Source organism: Mya arenaria, chromosome 17 (assembly GCF_026914265.1).
Source record: "Mya arenaria isolate MELC-2E11 chromosome 17, ASM2691426v1".
In the NCBI taxonomy this organism is placed as follows: Eukaryota; Metazoa; Mollusca; class Bivalvia; order Myida; family Myidae; genus Mya; species Mya arenaria.
In genome coordinates this window covers 40885762-40902331 of record NC_069138.1, presented here as the reverse complement: position 1 = coordinate 40902331, position 16570 = coordinate 40885762, and the positions used below count along the sequence as shown (strand labels likewise).

Genomic DNA, 16570 nt, shown 5'->3' with positions numbered 1-16570 from the left:
CCACACCGCCGTTGCGTAGAAACAGATAAACAGGTGCGACAGAATGGTGTGTCACAGCTTGCAGAAAATCGATCGAAATCTCATGCTTTCACTTCAATTTCCCTATTGAGTTGATTGGCTTTTGAATCTACCAGATGTAATTTCTATATAACAGTAATACTTTAAAAAGACTCTATGACATATGCTGAGAAAATATTCATTTTGTCGACTGATGCTGCAATGTTTACATGGAAAGTGCCCCGCCCCCTCCTTTAGCATGATCTGGCATGATTTTAAAGTGTTCTATATTCATGTCATGAAGGATTAAGTCCTGATACGTTCTGTATTGATTATTTACTACAAATGAGAGAATATTCTAAATACCTTGCATGTATCATATATGCTTATTGGATATATAAACTGCTTGCTTTGATGTAAAATAATGACACAGCACTCAGAAAAGTGAAGTTTATGGATTTAACCGTGTTCGAACGTCGATAACATTTATACAGAAAGTGATAGAGTTATCTGTCTGTTATCAATATTGAATAATAATAATATGGCACAATAGAAAATACTTCTCCTGAGACGGAACAAATGTGATTGTATTGAAAGTTGACGTTGTTTGGATAATATTGACATCCAACTACAAGAGCTGCCATTACTTTGAGAAATGCAGATAACTTGATGGAGAGATATATCAAAATATTGGCATTTTTCTGTATTTGCATCTCAGGTATGTACGAACTATTCTTAGTTTATTTAAAAAGACACTTACATAAGTTTTACTCGTGGTCTTGTATGATTGTGATGTATATTAAAATTACTTATTTTTCAATCAACAGACCGATACAGTACAATATTCCAAGATACAATGTACAAGAACCTTAATTAAAATCGGGTATATGATATCAAAAATAGCTAAACGAGATATTTTCCGACATGAATCAAAAACAAACATAACATAACATTACATAATGTCAAAGGAATTGGTGACTTGGAAATACAGGCATACTGGTATATAGGATAGGTTAAGCATCGGAAAAGTATTAATAAATGTCATTCATATTCATGCAGAAATTTACAAAAGTAAGATGGGTTAGAGCACTGTATACAATGATAACATTAGCTAGTTTCCCTGATGTAAGGCCAGTCCACACGCGCATGGTTTCGCTAGTTGACAAACATCTGTATCACTGCTAGTTCTATGCTTTAAGGATAATAATAGTATACACTTCAAACAATAAAGTTGTAATTTGCAGTATGTACATGGGAATTACAGCATGGTATAATTAAGTTTAATTGGTAAAAAGTTATCTATGGGCTTGCTTGCTACAAAAAAAAAATTGAAAGTATTGCTAACACGAACTACATAATTCCTCATGACATTTAAAAATACACTAGTAGTACAAGTGGATGTTGCTGACTTTATAAGAAACACTAATGTACAAAGACATGGTTGCTCCTATGATTGGGTCAATCCCTACCTACAGGCAACCATCCAAATATCTGCCAGGTCAGTCATCTGACAATATCAGCACGTACCACTGTGTAAAATAATAATAGAATAATCAAATCATAACACCTTATCAAAAACTTGCCAAAACAATACACAAGTAGTTGTATGTGTTCGATAGATGTTTATGATATAGAAATTTGAAACAAACACAAATAAAGACCATTAATATTCAAAATGCCAGCTGATTTTTTTATGTTTTTTTAATACCACATAGTATTTACCACATCTTATTTAATGGATGTTTATATTGCTATTGATAATCTCATTTCGTATTAATATACAGTTCTAAAGATAAATAAAATATGTTCAATTGGATGGAGAACAGAAAGATCATTTTGGAATTTCTTTAAAGTATTCAACGGTTATTGCATGTATCTAGTCGAAAATTTCCAAAATACCGTAACCATTTATTATATTTCGAACCAGCCGCCGGAGGGTCCTCCACCCCTTCGCCAGACCAAGCGGCCACATGCAACCCGCCGTGCAAGAAACAGCAATACTGTGCTACAGCTGGACTCACCTGTCTAGGTATGTAGTCGTATCTTTTAACCACTTTTTGTAGCTTTTATGAAACATCGAATTATTATTCATTCGATCAATGCCACAAACAGCTTGTTGGTATTTTTACATGTTCATTCTCTAGATATCAAATTATTTCAAATGATACCAAAATGTGACTGTATTATGGACAAGCTACATGTAGACAATGTCTGACATTATGAACGTTGAAATCATTCGGAACTCCTCGGCCATTTTCCCATCGAACACAACTCGGATGTATATGGACGGTTTACAATGTCAGAAATATTTACATTTAACTAGGCTGCAAGAAGATCGCGAAGTAATTTAAAGTTAGCAGTTAAACTTAATGACCTTACTCTTGGAAATCTTAATTATTAATGAAATAATACACTTCACTGGAAATCAATTAATACTTTGTAACACAAATACACGCTAAACTCGACAATTAATTATTACTATTATTTAAAATTTTACGAACTACTTCTTCTGATGTACCGGTTTTCATCCGAGGATGTTTTCAGTGGAAAATGGCCGAGCAATTCCGAATGATCGAATAACTGTTTACATGCATGTTTATAAGCTATTATACAGTCGTTTAATGCCACAAATAGCCTGTTGGTATTATTTTACACATTCATTCCCTACACATTAGATCCTTCCAAATGATACCAAAACAACAGGGAGTCAACAGACATTGTAAGGTTCCCCTACGTCAAATAGACGTCCATTCGGGCTTACGTTGCCGTCTTTCAATTCAATGTAGAGTTGGCTGGCGTTTCTCCCAATTATTTTTAAATCTCTTTTAGAATAAGCGTGTTAAGAAAATATTCAGTGTAACGTTATCTACGTTCAGCATATTACTAATTTGTGTAGTTCCTAAAAGGTGACCAAGCTGGTAACATTTTCATCAGTATGCACTGGACCTTGATAGCAGAGGAAATCGTGTGAAATTAATAATGAAACGATGTATCCTCATAGGAAACTAATCGAAGAATGTATCTATAGGAGATGCAGCAATTCTATCGTGTGAAGTGTGAGTCTCCCGGAAACATACATGCAATATCATTCAAACCTGTACCAATCATTATCACGGAGGTTGTTTTGTCAATAAACTCGTATTCCTGATCTTCCTGATCTTGTTAAACGTTACTATATATTATACAGTGCTGTATGTTATAGTCATTCATATGTTTACCATAACTACCTATTTTACGATAGTTTATAGAAATATTAATGCTTTTTTTCGATGAATCTTTATTTACAGGGATATCAACATACCACCCATAAGTATGTATATTGTATACATGTATACAAAATGACACGTATGTATCGTTACTGTTGACTTCCAAATCAGTTTGAAGTTTCCGCGGTCTGTTCACCGTTCGAAGATCGATCTGATGGATCTTATAGAACAATGATAGATATTCGATGACAAATCTTAAATAAAATCTTCAAAATCAGATCACTGTACGTGTATTTGCTATTTACAGTATGATAATGCAATGAGTAATACCGTTTGTATTAATTTTCTTCAACCTAAAAATAATTACTTAATTGAATTATTTTGGAAAACAAAACAGAGAGTCGTTTACCAAAAGCATGTGTCACAGTAATAAATCGAACCCAGAAGTGAGTTTGATATAATAGACAAAACCAACAGCAACAACAACAACAACAATAACAACACCAGCACACAATACCATAACATTTGCCTATCACTCTATATCGGTGTCTCAATCTAAAGATCTTGGTTTCGATATCGGTTTGCCTCTCAACCTAGAGTACATGGCTTCGATATATTTTGGACCGCCTCTCACGCCGATGTAATTGGTTTGATATCGGAGTGCCAATCACTCACTACAGAGGTGCCTGGTTTCATGTCGGTTTGGAAAGCTCTGGTGACATTTTTGGTCCACGTTTTTGAACATCGAAATAATTATATGATTTGTGTTTCCGTAGTTTCTGGCGTTCGAAGGAAAAACGCGTACCAGGTACCCATTAAACTATGGGTATTTTTTACCGTTTGTTTGAACAAGGTTCCACGTTAACTCCAAGAACTCTTTTTATTCTTCTGTAAAGCCTTATGTTAATAAAATGACCGTTCGGTTGCAGACTGCCACGAGTCATGTGACGGCTGCCACATTTTCGGGAACAACCACTGCTTCCAGTGCCGGCTAGGCTTCTATAACGTGAGCGGGACGTGCAGACGTAAGTTTGCTTCTTTACAAATACTTCACTGTCACAATACGCAGTAAATAATGCATTGATATTTATTATCGTTCCGGAAAAAAATATACAAAAAGGCACGTTTTACCCTATTGATTGTTTATGTTATATCAACTGGGCTAGGAGACGACACTGATAAAATTAAGCTCTTACGAATACGACCCAAGTTGTATCATTTGTTTTATTTTTACACCTGTATTAAACATAAAGTTTACACGTATTTGAATCTTCTGATAAGAATATCCTGTTCATAATAATTTTGTACTTTTTCTCCTTTTGTCCATGCAGCGTGCCCGGATAACCGGTTCGGGCCGGATTGTGCATCCACGTGTCACTGTCTGCAGGGGACGGACGACTGTGACCCGACGAACGGTCATTGTGCAAGCTCCCAGTGTGAGCACGGCTGGCAGGGAGTGCCCACGTGCCAAACACGTGAGTATAATCTATTGCACTAAGTAGTGTTCTAACTGATTTAATTTGGGTAGGATTGTCCAATCAAGTGTTTGTACTCCTTATAAGGGACTGCAACTTCGTCAAGCCCTTAGCCAGTGGGCGTCAAAGTAACACAAGTAAAACTTAGGAAGGGTATTGAACAGTCAAAATTGTAATTTAAGTCTACCTATGTCACACATGCCCGATATCTCTTTTCATTCCACGTTAAGATTCCTGGAGCATTTTATATTTAAAATTTTAACACGAATCTGACCGAGAGAATTATCAATGTGTCATACGAGCAGTTACATCGCAGACAAGATCTTCATCTATCTTCCGTTTCAGCATGCAAGAATCTAACGTACGGATCCGGCTGTTTGTCCGCCTGTCACTGTCCGCTCGGAGACACCTGTTCTCCCATCAATGGATTGTGTTCCGGGGGTACATGCGCAGTAGGATGGTCCGGCTCCGGCTGTCAAAATGGTGAGCGTTTGAATTTCCTGTAGTTAGGACTACAATAACAACGATGGTTGTAGTTTAATAATTAAGCCATTCCATTGTGACCACATCGAAGACTATATAATTATGTGTTAAAATTTTAAAAGCAAGATATTTTCATTTGTATTTAATTAAAATATCTTGTAGATCTTGCGTTTTACTTTTATTGCAACTTTTCAAACCTGATGAATATTTTGAATCGTTGTTAGAGCTACTACAACTGTCGGACCCACTGGAAGTGAGTCACGTGACATGCGACAACGTGACCGTCACGTGGCTAGCCTGGCGGTCAGGCGTTGACCGGGGGAATGTTGACGCGGTGATTTCCCATTACGAGTGAGTACCTGCATCAACAGTGCTTCTAGAAATAATTAAACGATCTGACTGAACTTCCCGACTCCTTTGTAAGCCTCATTCGTAGCGTTTAGAAACATTTAATCAGATTGGATATACTTCTGCTTACGACGGAAAATTGATAATTTTATGATAGGCAAGTGATTTTTCGCTTCATTCTTAGGTTGTACTCATCATATCGGGTAAACAACACGGTGGCCAGCTGGACGCTCAATATGAAGGTGCAACCGGAAGCCGGGCGGGATAACTACTCGGTGACGATAACGGCCCTGGAACCGGATGCGTTTTACAAGTTCCGGGTGGACATCCGCCAGATGGCGCCCGGTGGCAAGGAAATGAAAGAGATTCTACAGGGCCGTGTTATGGACCCCGTTTACATCCCCTGTACAGGTACTTCCGTTTCTTGAACAATTGTTTCGTTTTGTTAAAGTGAAATAAGATCTGATATGTGTAGAATTTTTTTTGCATCAATTTGAAGAATGGGATATGCTTACTATAATATAGAACAACCTCTTGTGTATAGAACAACCTCTTTTGTATAGAACAAACCTCTCTGTCCAGTATAAAACCACCTGGCTGTCCAGTATAAAACAACCTCTTTAGCATAGAACAACTCTCTAGTAGAACCACCTCTCACGCTAGCTATACTAGAAAATTTGTGTCGTTTTTCCAATTTTCATAGCATAATTAACTTTTGCCAATTTTCTCCGAAGTTTCTGTTTGAAAAATCGGCTGAAAGTTGTAATTGTAAAGAATATCTTAGTTCCCATTTTTATAAATTGTTAATTGTACCGCACGGATTTTCTTTATGTGCTTGAAAGGGGCAGGACACCCGATGGTCGAAAACTCGGCAAATACAGTATTTTCTCACATCAAGCACAGAGCTGTCAATGCGAGTTAATAGGAGGCCGATAATACATCACTTTACATACATGTAGTTAAAATAATAAATGCAACAACCATGTTGCTGTCTCATCTGTGTTTTCCCGTTTAAAATGGAGCATAAACTGCGAAAGATACATGTTTCGTATGCGATGCGATAGATACATCAGTAAGTAAGATTTAATGCGTTGTACACAACGATGTCAATTTTATGTAAGTTTTTGACATTTTTTCTTGCAATTGAATTATCTGGTGTCTAGCCCCTTTAATATTTCGGAAAGGGATTTTATTGCTGAAGTGTCATGCCCAAATGTATACATTCCTCCATACAAGCTAGCGTGTGCCTATCCCTTTCCAATACCAATACTTATATAATAGATGTAATAATAAACACCCCCACCCGATCCCTCCATTCCTGAACGTATACGTGACTCTTATCAGCGAGCATTCAACAATATGAGCTTATTTGGGTACTTTCAGATATGAAAATAATGCATTACACTTGAAAAGCATTCATTCTTTGCTCATTGCATGATATATTTAAAACAATTCAAGCCTGAACAATACGTTCTCACCTGACTAGCTCGTAGCGGCTTATACACGAACATTGGGTCCGTATTCACTAACGTCTAAAGTCTGAGTTCAGACTCAGACTCAAACAACTTAATACTTATTTCTTTTAACAATCAATAATATAGCTTATTTTGACAAAAGATGTATAATGTCTGATTGTAGAAAAGATTATTGGTAACACACATACATCGTTTTTTACCATATTCGCTTCTATAATTGCATTTAAAAAAAAAAAAACGAAAAAAAACAACAACTTCAGACTCAAAACGTGAGTAAATACGGGCCCCGGTTGTAAGGGGAAATGCTTTATGAATATCAAGCCATTTGTTTCAGTCACTGTGAATGTATATAAACGGCAACTATCTGGTATTATTGTTTCCTCTACAGGTCTACTACAGTGTGATTTGTAGCTTTGGTATACCAGCTTTTCTCATCTAACTTACTCACACTGTTGACCGGGTCTCACATTTTTAGCTCGTTTGGGCTTGGTTTTTTTTTTTTTTTTTTTTTTTTTTGGGGGGGGGGGAGTAAAAAATCGTGATACTGTCTTGGTGTCATCGTCTTCATCGGCGTAAACCTGAAACCTTTTATGTTGGCCACGACTTGAGCACCGTTAGTTATTTAAGACGTTGCGAAATATTGCGAGTACGTTGACGTGTGCGTGTAGTTACTACTTGGGCAATTTCACTTTAAACTTCTAAATGTAGGCTTGCTGGTACTCCATCAATTACATTTCTGAGAACGTCCACGTCATCTTAAACATGTGTACGCGCTGTGCACATACTTTGATGACGTAGCTCGCAAAAAGTAGCCCACACGTACACGTTATCGTACAATTCCCGTTCCGCAGCCTCTCTACTTTTGCAATAGCATGAGACTTGGAATATGAACGTGTTCACAACATGTAAAAAGTCCCGTAACTTTCGCTCGTATTATTGTTTGGGTATGCCCCTTTATTGACGGAGGAAAATGCACGAACGTTGATATCCGCGCCCGGTGCCCTTGTACTATGAATTTATTTTACACAATTAAAAGGTGTTTTTCTATGTGTATAATTTGTCAACATAAAAATGAACAAAGAAGCATTGTGTGAGAAATACATGTAACGCATTATACTGGATGTAAGTTTTAGTTACGTTCGTGTTTATTTTTAAGGTCACATAACGCCTAACAGATATATGACACTTTTATTGTTTTATTGTATGTGTTTTATTATTGAATGAGTATTGGTGAATGGGTTTGTCGATAAAATTGTACTTGTATGGTAATGTTTTATATGGCGTTCAGATAACATAAAGCATGACGCATGTTTGTATTTTGGGTGGAAATATTTGTAACATAATTTACATGTTTTAACAACATTTTATGGGGATCAGTTTCATCATGATCGTATTATGTTTATAGTAACAATGCTTATAAATCACAGACAAAAATAACTATTTTTATATAACTTATGCAAAACAAAATTCTGAATTGTTTTGAAACGCCTGTTTAAAAGAAATCTATATCGTGTCGTTAACGCAATTCATGTTTTTGAAATACACTGTGTGACATTTTTTCTTCTATGATTTTAGGTTGTTTCGTAAAATCATTGAATATGTTGAAGCAACAATGTTGAGCTGAAGTAACTGATTGCCAAATATTAACAGAATATTGTTTGTGTTACCATAGTAACGACGACGACAACAACAACAACTGCTGCCCCACCCACCACAACCAAAAAACCCTCAGGTGGGTACAATATTCTAGCATTTAAAAGACAAAGATTTTTCTTGTACACTAATTACTTAACTTGAACAACAGATAACAACAGATAACAACAGATAACAACAGATAACCAGTAATTGCCTTCAAATTATGCCGTTTTAGTTTTGCATCGCATTCATTTCACAAAATCCAAGTATGAATACAGGAACATTCAAAAATAAAAATATTTTTTTTTTTAAAAAAACAACACATTTTTGCCCCTTAAAATCATTTATTTAGTATTATATTGATTTCAAGTTGTCTTGATGATGCGGTATTTCTATTTGAAGCTTTCCTTAATGATTCCCTCACTGAGGTGAAGGCTGAAGTCGACCCCGGAAGCGGGAACATCACCATGACAGTCACATGGGTAATCAACGACGAATGGGAGAACGAGACCTTGAACTTTCACCTCAATGTCACAGAGGTCAAACACGTAGGGACAACATGTGGCAACTTTGAGAACCCGAGATCTTACGAGAGGTGTGTTCAATAATCGATAACAGCCATTTGACTGAACTATTTATTTTTTCGTGCAGGCGCTATCATCAAGCAGTTATGATAGTGACCACTATTTTGTTCGAATAACAATATTTCATTTTACGCTTAAAACTGATAGTATAGTTCATACAATTTATGATGATAAAAATTGTTTTATAAGTAACACATTATTTCTCCGTTCATTATGTTCACTGTAGCGAGGTGACGGGCGCCACTATGTACGAGTTTACGGAGGCCCTGCTAGCATGGACGGAATACATCGTGACCATCACCACTAGGAGGCCCGGCTTGAATCTCTCTGATCCATACCCCGTCGTCAAGACGGAACAGACGCCCGAACGCGGTAGGTAAACGTTCTTGTAATGTGTCGACAAGATTGAACAATAACTGTTCCCCATAATATCACCTCATCGTGATGCAGTTGACAGATTTCAAACGTTCGTCAATCTGTGTGTTCCAGTTCCAGTCGTTGAAGTACGAGATGTGAATGCCACAGACATAGAAACGCACGGTGTGACATTAAGATGGCCTCACTTGAGCTGCAGTGAACGGAACGGAGCGTTACTCTACTACCGAGTCCTACTGTACCGACTGGGAAATCAGATGATAATTGGGATTAACACAACAGCGACAACCTGGACAGCCATTGAAAACGGCGACCTGTTCTATATCAAAACTGTTACGGGCTTGAAGCCCTATACGGAGTACGTTGCTAACGTAGTTTACGTCAACGCGGCCGGACGAGGACCGGATATGACCAACCTGACTCAATTTCGGACAAATGAAGGCAGTATGTTACTTCTGTAGACATATGGTTATATAATCATTTCTGCATGTGTATTGATATTTATTATTTATACTCAAGGAATGACGTCACCATAATGTCATAGCTTTTTCTGTTGTTAGCAAAATTCTTATTATAAAAACACCGTTGTAAAAAAATGCTGATATATTATTACATAAAGACTACACTGTGAATTTTAATTTTTTTATCATTATTCTTACACAAACTTATCCAAATGAAACACCTACAAGCATGTTTCAGTTCCGAATCCACCCACAATACAAGCCGTCTCAGTGGCGGTAAAAGACATTACCATAACGCTGAAAACGCCTGACGTCACCAACGGCGTCCTGACGTCAATAACGATAGAGGTGCACTTGTCTAACGAGACGAGCGGAAAAAAGAATGTGTTGCCGGCGACTTCCAGTGTGACAGAGTACACGCAAACCATCGCTAACCTTCAGCCTAACACGCAATACACTGTCAAGGTATGGAAAGTCATGAAAGCATTCCGACATACTTTCAATGAGTGATCTTACAAATATCAATTTCATGATTGGCTTTTAAAGACAACCGCCGATGCTATTTGAATAGTTTTGTTTCACGTTATGTTTCGTGAAGTAAAAAATACTGCTCAACAGTTCGACATAACATGGAATGAAAACATATAAACTCTTACTGTAAAAGTATGTGATTGTTTTAGATAAATTGTGCCTTTCTTATTTCAATATCAGGCCTACGTTAGCACTTTGGCCGGTCAGAGCCCGGCGTCAGTTAGTAAGAACATCACCACATACAAGTCCGTGCCTCCGCAATCCACAGACGTCGCATCAGACGAAAATTTCAGGAACGAGTCGTGCATCAAACTGACGTGGAAAAATGACGACGACGATGTTTTTAGATACGAGGTACGGCCTTCCGTATAAATAAGACCAACATCAAGATTGATCATATAGTTAATTGTTAAGTTGCTATGGAGTTACTGCAGTATATATCACAATACCTTTGGAAATAAGTATATTTCAGGAATTGTTGACAAATTTGCTGGGAATGAGATATAATAGTAATTATAAGATTGTTCTTATTCATTTAGACTGATTTTTTAAACAGGAAAGGTTAGAACATTATAATGCTCTGTCATTACCTCAACCTTGGTTAAAGCATTATAATGCTCTGTCATTACCTCAACCTTGGTTAAAACATTATAATGCTCTGTCATTACCTCAACCTTGGTTAAAGCATTATAATGCTCTGTCATTACCTCAACCTTGGTCAAAACATTATAATGCTCTGTCATTACCTCAACCTTGGTTAAAACATTATAATGCTCTGTCATTACCTCAACCTTGGTTAAAGCATTATTTTTTCATGAAATAATATTGAAAAAACACATGTTATATGTATTAAAGCTAGAAACCTAATGGTATTACCTCTCATTACCTTAACCGTGACACGTGTTACTGCAGGTTCATTACGAGGAAAGGGGGATTATAGATTCTGACGTCATGGGGCTGAACACAACAGACACGCAGGCGCTGATATGTTACCTGACGCCCGGTGCCTTCTATGACTTCACCATTATCGCTGTCAGCAAAGCCGGCCCTGGCCTCCAAACAACGGCAACGTTCTCAGTGGAACAGCCAGACCCACCGCTGCCCAAAGTACCGGAAATAATTAAAACAACGTCTTCAACAATAACTGTAGCGTTGGACCCTGTAGTTCTGACATCAACTGCGTATAAATACGGATATTTGCTCGCAATAAGAGATGTGACAAGTGACGTCACGCGCACAAAACGTGCAACCAGCCGCAGCAACGAGACATGTCCTGGCGTGAATGAAATACCCGGCAACGTGATTAGGAATTTCTCCCATTCTGAGATTCCAACTAGAATTATCTTTGTCATCGGGAATGAGTCTTATGCCGATGGTGTTTACGAGAATCAGCCGCTAACTAAAGACCATTTCTACCATATATACTATCTGATTACTAGCTATTTTCAAAACGTTTGCAAATACCAATTTGTTGGCACTATAAACCCAGTTAAGGTGGCCCCAGCGGAAGTAATTGTAACGCCAGCACCGATGGTAGTAACGGAGGAATCCAGCAACACCGCTTGGATAATAGCAGTCATCGTGATCGTCCTTCTTCTAGTCATTATAATTGTCGTCATTGTCATCCTGTTCTGTATACGGAGACGTCAATCAGGACAGAAGTACGAGCAATATGTGAATGAGAAGGAGGACTTTAATATGAAGGTCTACAACAGAGTCGACGACTACGACCCACACAAGTACTGGAACACGGTGTATTCTCTACGAGAAAGCCGCTATATAGTGGCCGGTCGCGAGTATTTACCATCGGAACAAAAGCACGCGATGAACGGGCAGGTTGCCATAACTAACGGCGGTCCTCCAATTACGTTCCACGACGAATTCTCCAGCCTGCCACACGGTCCCCAGCTTCCACACATGGCCGCAATCCAGCATGAAAACGGTCCGAAAAACAGGTTCCACCACCTCCTCCCTTACGACCAAACAAGAGTGATACTGGATGTCGATGAAAACTGCGACAGTGATTACATAAACGCGAACTTTATAAAGGGCTATAAGCATCAGAGAGCGTATATCGCGTCACAAAGTCCGTATGACGACGATACGGTGCTAGATTTTTGGAGAATGATTTACCAGTATGAGGTAAAGGTTGTCGTAATGATGGCAAACATAGTTGAGGACAATATAGTTAAGTGTACACAGTACTGGCCCAATAGCGGCCGGGTTCAGTATGGACATTTCCTATTGGACCATGTAGATACGCAGGAGTACGCGTCTTACGTCATTCGCACGGTGCGCGTCAAACAGCGAGGGGAGAAGGAATGGCAAGTTGTGTATCTGTTTGAGATGACGTACTGGCCGGAACATGGCGTCCCTGACGACCCGATCCCGCTCCTAGAGATGCGACACAAGGTGAATGACTACCAAAACCAGTCCAACAAACCCATAGCTGTCCACTGTGGGACGGGCGTCAGTCGCAGCGGTGTGTTCATCGCGGTGGATTCTTTGCTGGACCAGTATGAGGCTGAAGGGAGAATCAGTGTATTCTCGTTTGTAAGACGGATGAGGAAAGAAAGAGTTAACATGGTGCGGACTGTGAAACAGTACGTATTCATATATGAAACTATCTTTGAAGCAATGCATGCGGGAAATACACTGACAGGCCCGGATGACTTGAAAGAACGGTATCACTATTTGACGCAGAAGAACCCAGCAAATCACCATTCCTATCTCCACGGACAGTTTCGAGGGCTTGTTGATTTTACAAGAAAGCTCTTCCCCACCTCTTGTACTGGTGCTTTCCTTCCAGCAAACTTGAACAAGAACCGCTTTATAGAGATTGTTCCCCCTGATATGTACCGCCCCGTGCTATACACGCCGGGCGGTATAGGCCGAACGGACTTCATTAACGCCTTGTTCCTGGACAGCCACCGGAAGAACTCGCACTTTATAATCACACAGACCCCGCTACACACAACCGTGATCGACTTCTGGAAGCTTGTGTACGACCACCAGATCCACACCATCGTCATGATGGAACCAATGATGTATGAGGATGACACGTGCGCGGAGTATTGGCCGGAAGACCATATGAAGCAATATGAGCCATTCTTCGTAGAAACAGCGGACGTCTATCAGCAAGAAAACATCACAATCCGTAACCTCAAACTCACCTCAATGAGTCATCCAAAAGACCCGCGCCATATTCGCCAGTTCCAATTTAACGCTTGGTCCGACTCGGAGTTCATACCGAAGTCGAAATCCATGTTTCTCGACGTCATAGATCTTGTCAACGACTGGCAGACCGTGAACAACAACGACACCACCCCGATCCTTGTCCACTGTAAGGACGGGGCGACCCACAGCGGGCTGTATATCGCATTGAGCGTCCTGTGTGAGAAGATCCAGTCGGAAAATGAGGTTGACGTCTACCACACCGTCAAACACCTCAAGCGGAGACGTACACAGATCATAGATACGCTGGTAAGAAAAAGAATACATTACATGTACTTCCAACATCATCAGTACACACAGTGTGCCTAGTATTCAATTAGATATAATAATTATATCAATCATTTGAGTCTATGTTAAAAATAATAAAAAAGTTGATGCTGCATGTACATTGAAGGAAAAAATACTTTAAATTATTATATATTATTATATATGGATACTTAAATATGGATTCGGGATTAATAATGTAATAAACTGATTTATATATCTATTTGCTGTATATACTTTGTTTGTTAGTGATTTGAGCCCTAATATCATTGATTCTCAAGGACCAGTACCGGTTCTGCTACAAGGCGCTGTGGGATTTCATCAACATGCGACTTTCGGGCGGCACCCTTACCGACCAGATGTCCCGTACACGCATGGACCGACCCTACAACAGCCTCAGCCTGGAATCCTACACTTCCGGTCAGGAATATATGCCCTATTAGACGGAAACAGGTCACCCTGAGATGAAACCCAACTTCTGCCGAGCATCTTCGCTGTTTTGGGCTGCTCGTCCGATTTCGAAAAAAAAACAGTCATTGTAATCGACTTGGGTTAATTGTCTTCATGCAAAACCTTTATTTTTGACTACAAGTCCATACTCATTTTATTTATTCATATGAAACATTGTACACGTGTTACCGGTATCAAAACGCACATGATGGTAAAGGCCCGTGACGCTGGCTTGAATAGCCTTCGAGTAGGGCTTCTTATTTAACTGACTATAAGATAAACAAACGAGCGTTGGCTGGCTGTGTGACAACAGCTCCGTCGATCTGCCGCAACGGCGATGTCACGTTATCCATTGTTTAATTTATTTTTAATACTGCATGTTCAAACAAATGTGTGTATATGTCCGTGAACAAAGTTCCGTCTTACAAACTAAATAAACTACACAATTAACGACAGGATTCGTATGGCAATATCAATATCTGATAGTTTGAAGTGGCATTTCAAACTCTTAATTGCATGTACACCATATTTTATAGTTCCTATTCGGTCATTGTGTATTGCTGTTTGTTTATGATTTTACAGCACTGTTTGGTATCATGACAGGAAATGTACAAACACAATACTCTAGAAAAGGTGCTTGACAGATGTCTTGATATTTAATATTTATTTAAAATAAGAATACACGTTCTGCAAACTCAATATCGGGATGTAACTGCTCAAGCGTTTCACAGATCTTCCAGTGAAACAGATATTTCGAACACTGGTGCTACCCTCCAGCAGGATCGTTGTACAATTACGTTTAGTTACTTATTAAATTTACAAATACAATATATGAATCACTCTCGTTGGCACAATGTTACACGAGAGTGGGATCTTGTATTGTGGGGGAAACCGGAGTACCCGGAAGAAACCCACTTATCCGGCTTGTTGACCACAAACCAAACTCAGGCCGGGAATCGAACCCAGGTCGCCTAGTTGAGAAGCAAGTGCGCTAACCGGACAAACAATTACGTTTAATGGTGCTTACAGAGGGGGGGGGGGGGGGGGTGTTGATGTTTGCGTAGCTTCAACTTAAATATATAACATTGTTACAAGGTCAAGTTCCATTTGCTTTGGCAGTGTTCATATATTTGAGGACCTCATTTGTTTACATTAGAAATAAAGTGTTTGCCTGTTAGTTATGAACCTATTATACTGGCATAGCTGTGATATCTATATTCTTTATACTGTCTCATGATTTTTATTGTACATAATATTATTAGTGTTGCAGGAGAATAGTTCTTGCAAGGTTTTTTGTTCAAGTAGAAATCTCCACACTTCCAAGTGTATGGTTGTATTTCAGGTAATAGTTCCTCCATGTATGCGACGTGAAGTTTTTGTTTTCAGTTCCGTATTTCAGGCCTGTGGCCTTCATTATCAATAAACCACAACTGACTTGACTATTATCCAAAATAAATGATCATACTATTATTCACAGGCACTGCATTGCTAAAATCCGCATTTATTTATCTTTGTTTAGTTTGTATATTGTTTTAATTTCAATATGTTATGCTTTTAAGAATAATAAATATTTCCAACCTATTTGTACTAATTCCATTCCATTTCCATTTTATTTAGAGCACATTTCGGATTCTGTCAATAAATGCAATCATCAGTCGAGACAAAGTAATAATTAAGATCTAAATAAGAGTCAATTTGCAGATTATTTCTATTGGAGTTCATTAAATGACAATTTATAAATATCATTTAACAAGAGCGCCGCGCAGTGGGCGCCGCGTGTCCCCTACCGGCTTAAAGCCTTGTGAAAAGGATGAGCGTGTCTCAAGAGAATCTCCATACCCCTTAAACCTGCCAGATCACCCATGGTTACTTTTGACATATTTACCTCTATCCACATACTGAGTTTCATGAACCTAGCTTTGATACTTTTTGAGTTATTACTTGACCAAATTGGCTATATTTTTAATAAGTAAAGGGCCACAACTCGGCATAACTTTGTCTGACAAAAAAACTATTGTGCATAACCTCTATATTGCCCAGTGAGTCTTTCCA

General features: G+C 38.6%; 1 protein-coding gene across 1 annotated transcript; it reads left to right on the top strand.

Annotated features, from left to right (window-relative positions):
- Positions 1-7: 7 nt before the first annotated feature.
- On the top strand, positions 8-16099 carry LOC128223650 (receptor-type tyrosine-protein phosphatase mu-like). The gene is made up of 15 exons (XM_052932924.1): positions 8-715; positions 1925-2026; positions 4133-4228; positions 4535-4678; positions 5024-5161; positions 5386-5512; positions 5694-5920; positions 8657-8716; positions 9022-9214; positions 9430-9575; positions 9693-10022; positions 10278-10504; positions 10751-10924; positions 11483-14053; positions 14350-16099. The coding sequence occupies exons 1-15, from the start codon at positions 667-669 to the stop codon at positions 14509-14511; spliced, it is 4746 nt and encodes a 1581-aa protein (XP_052788884.1). The 5' UTR covers positions 8-666; the 3' UTR covers positions 14512-16099.
- Positions 16100-16570: the final 471 nt, after the last annotated feature.

Coding starts and splice junctions, on each gene's coding strand:
- LOC128223650 (XM_052932924.1), top strand. CDS start 667: ATGGAGAGATATATCAAAATATTGGCATTTTTCTGTATTTGCATCTCA. Junction 4,679..5,023: donor AGTGCCCACGTGCCAAACAC/GTGAGTATAATC, acceptor CTTCCGTTTCAG/CATGCAAGAATCTAACGTAC. Junction 9,576..9,692: donor GGAACAGACGCCCGAACGCG/GTAGGTAAACGT, acceptor TGTGTGTTCCAG/TTCCAGTCGTTGAAGTACGA.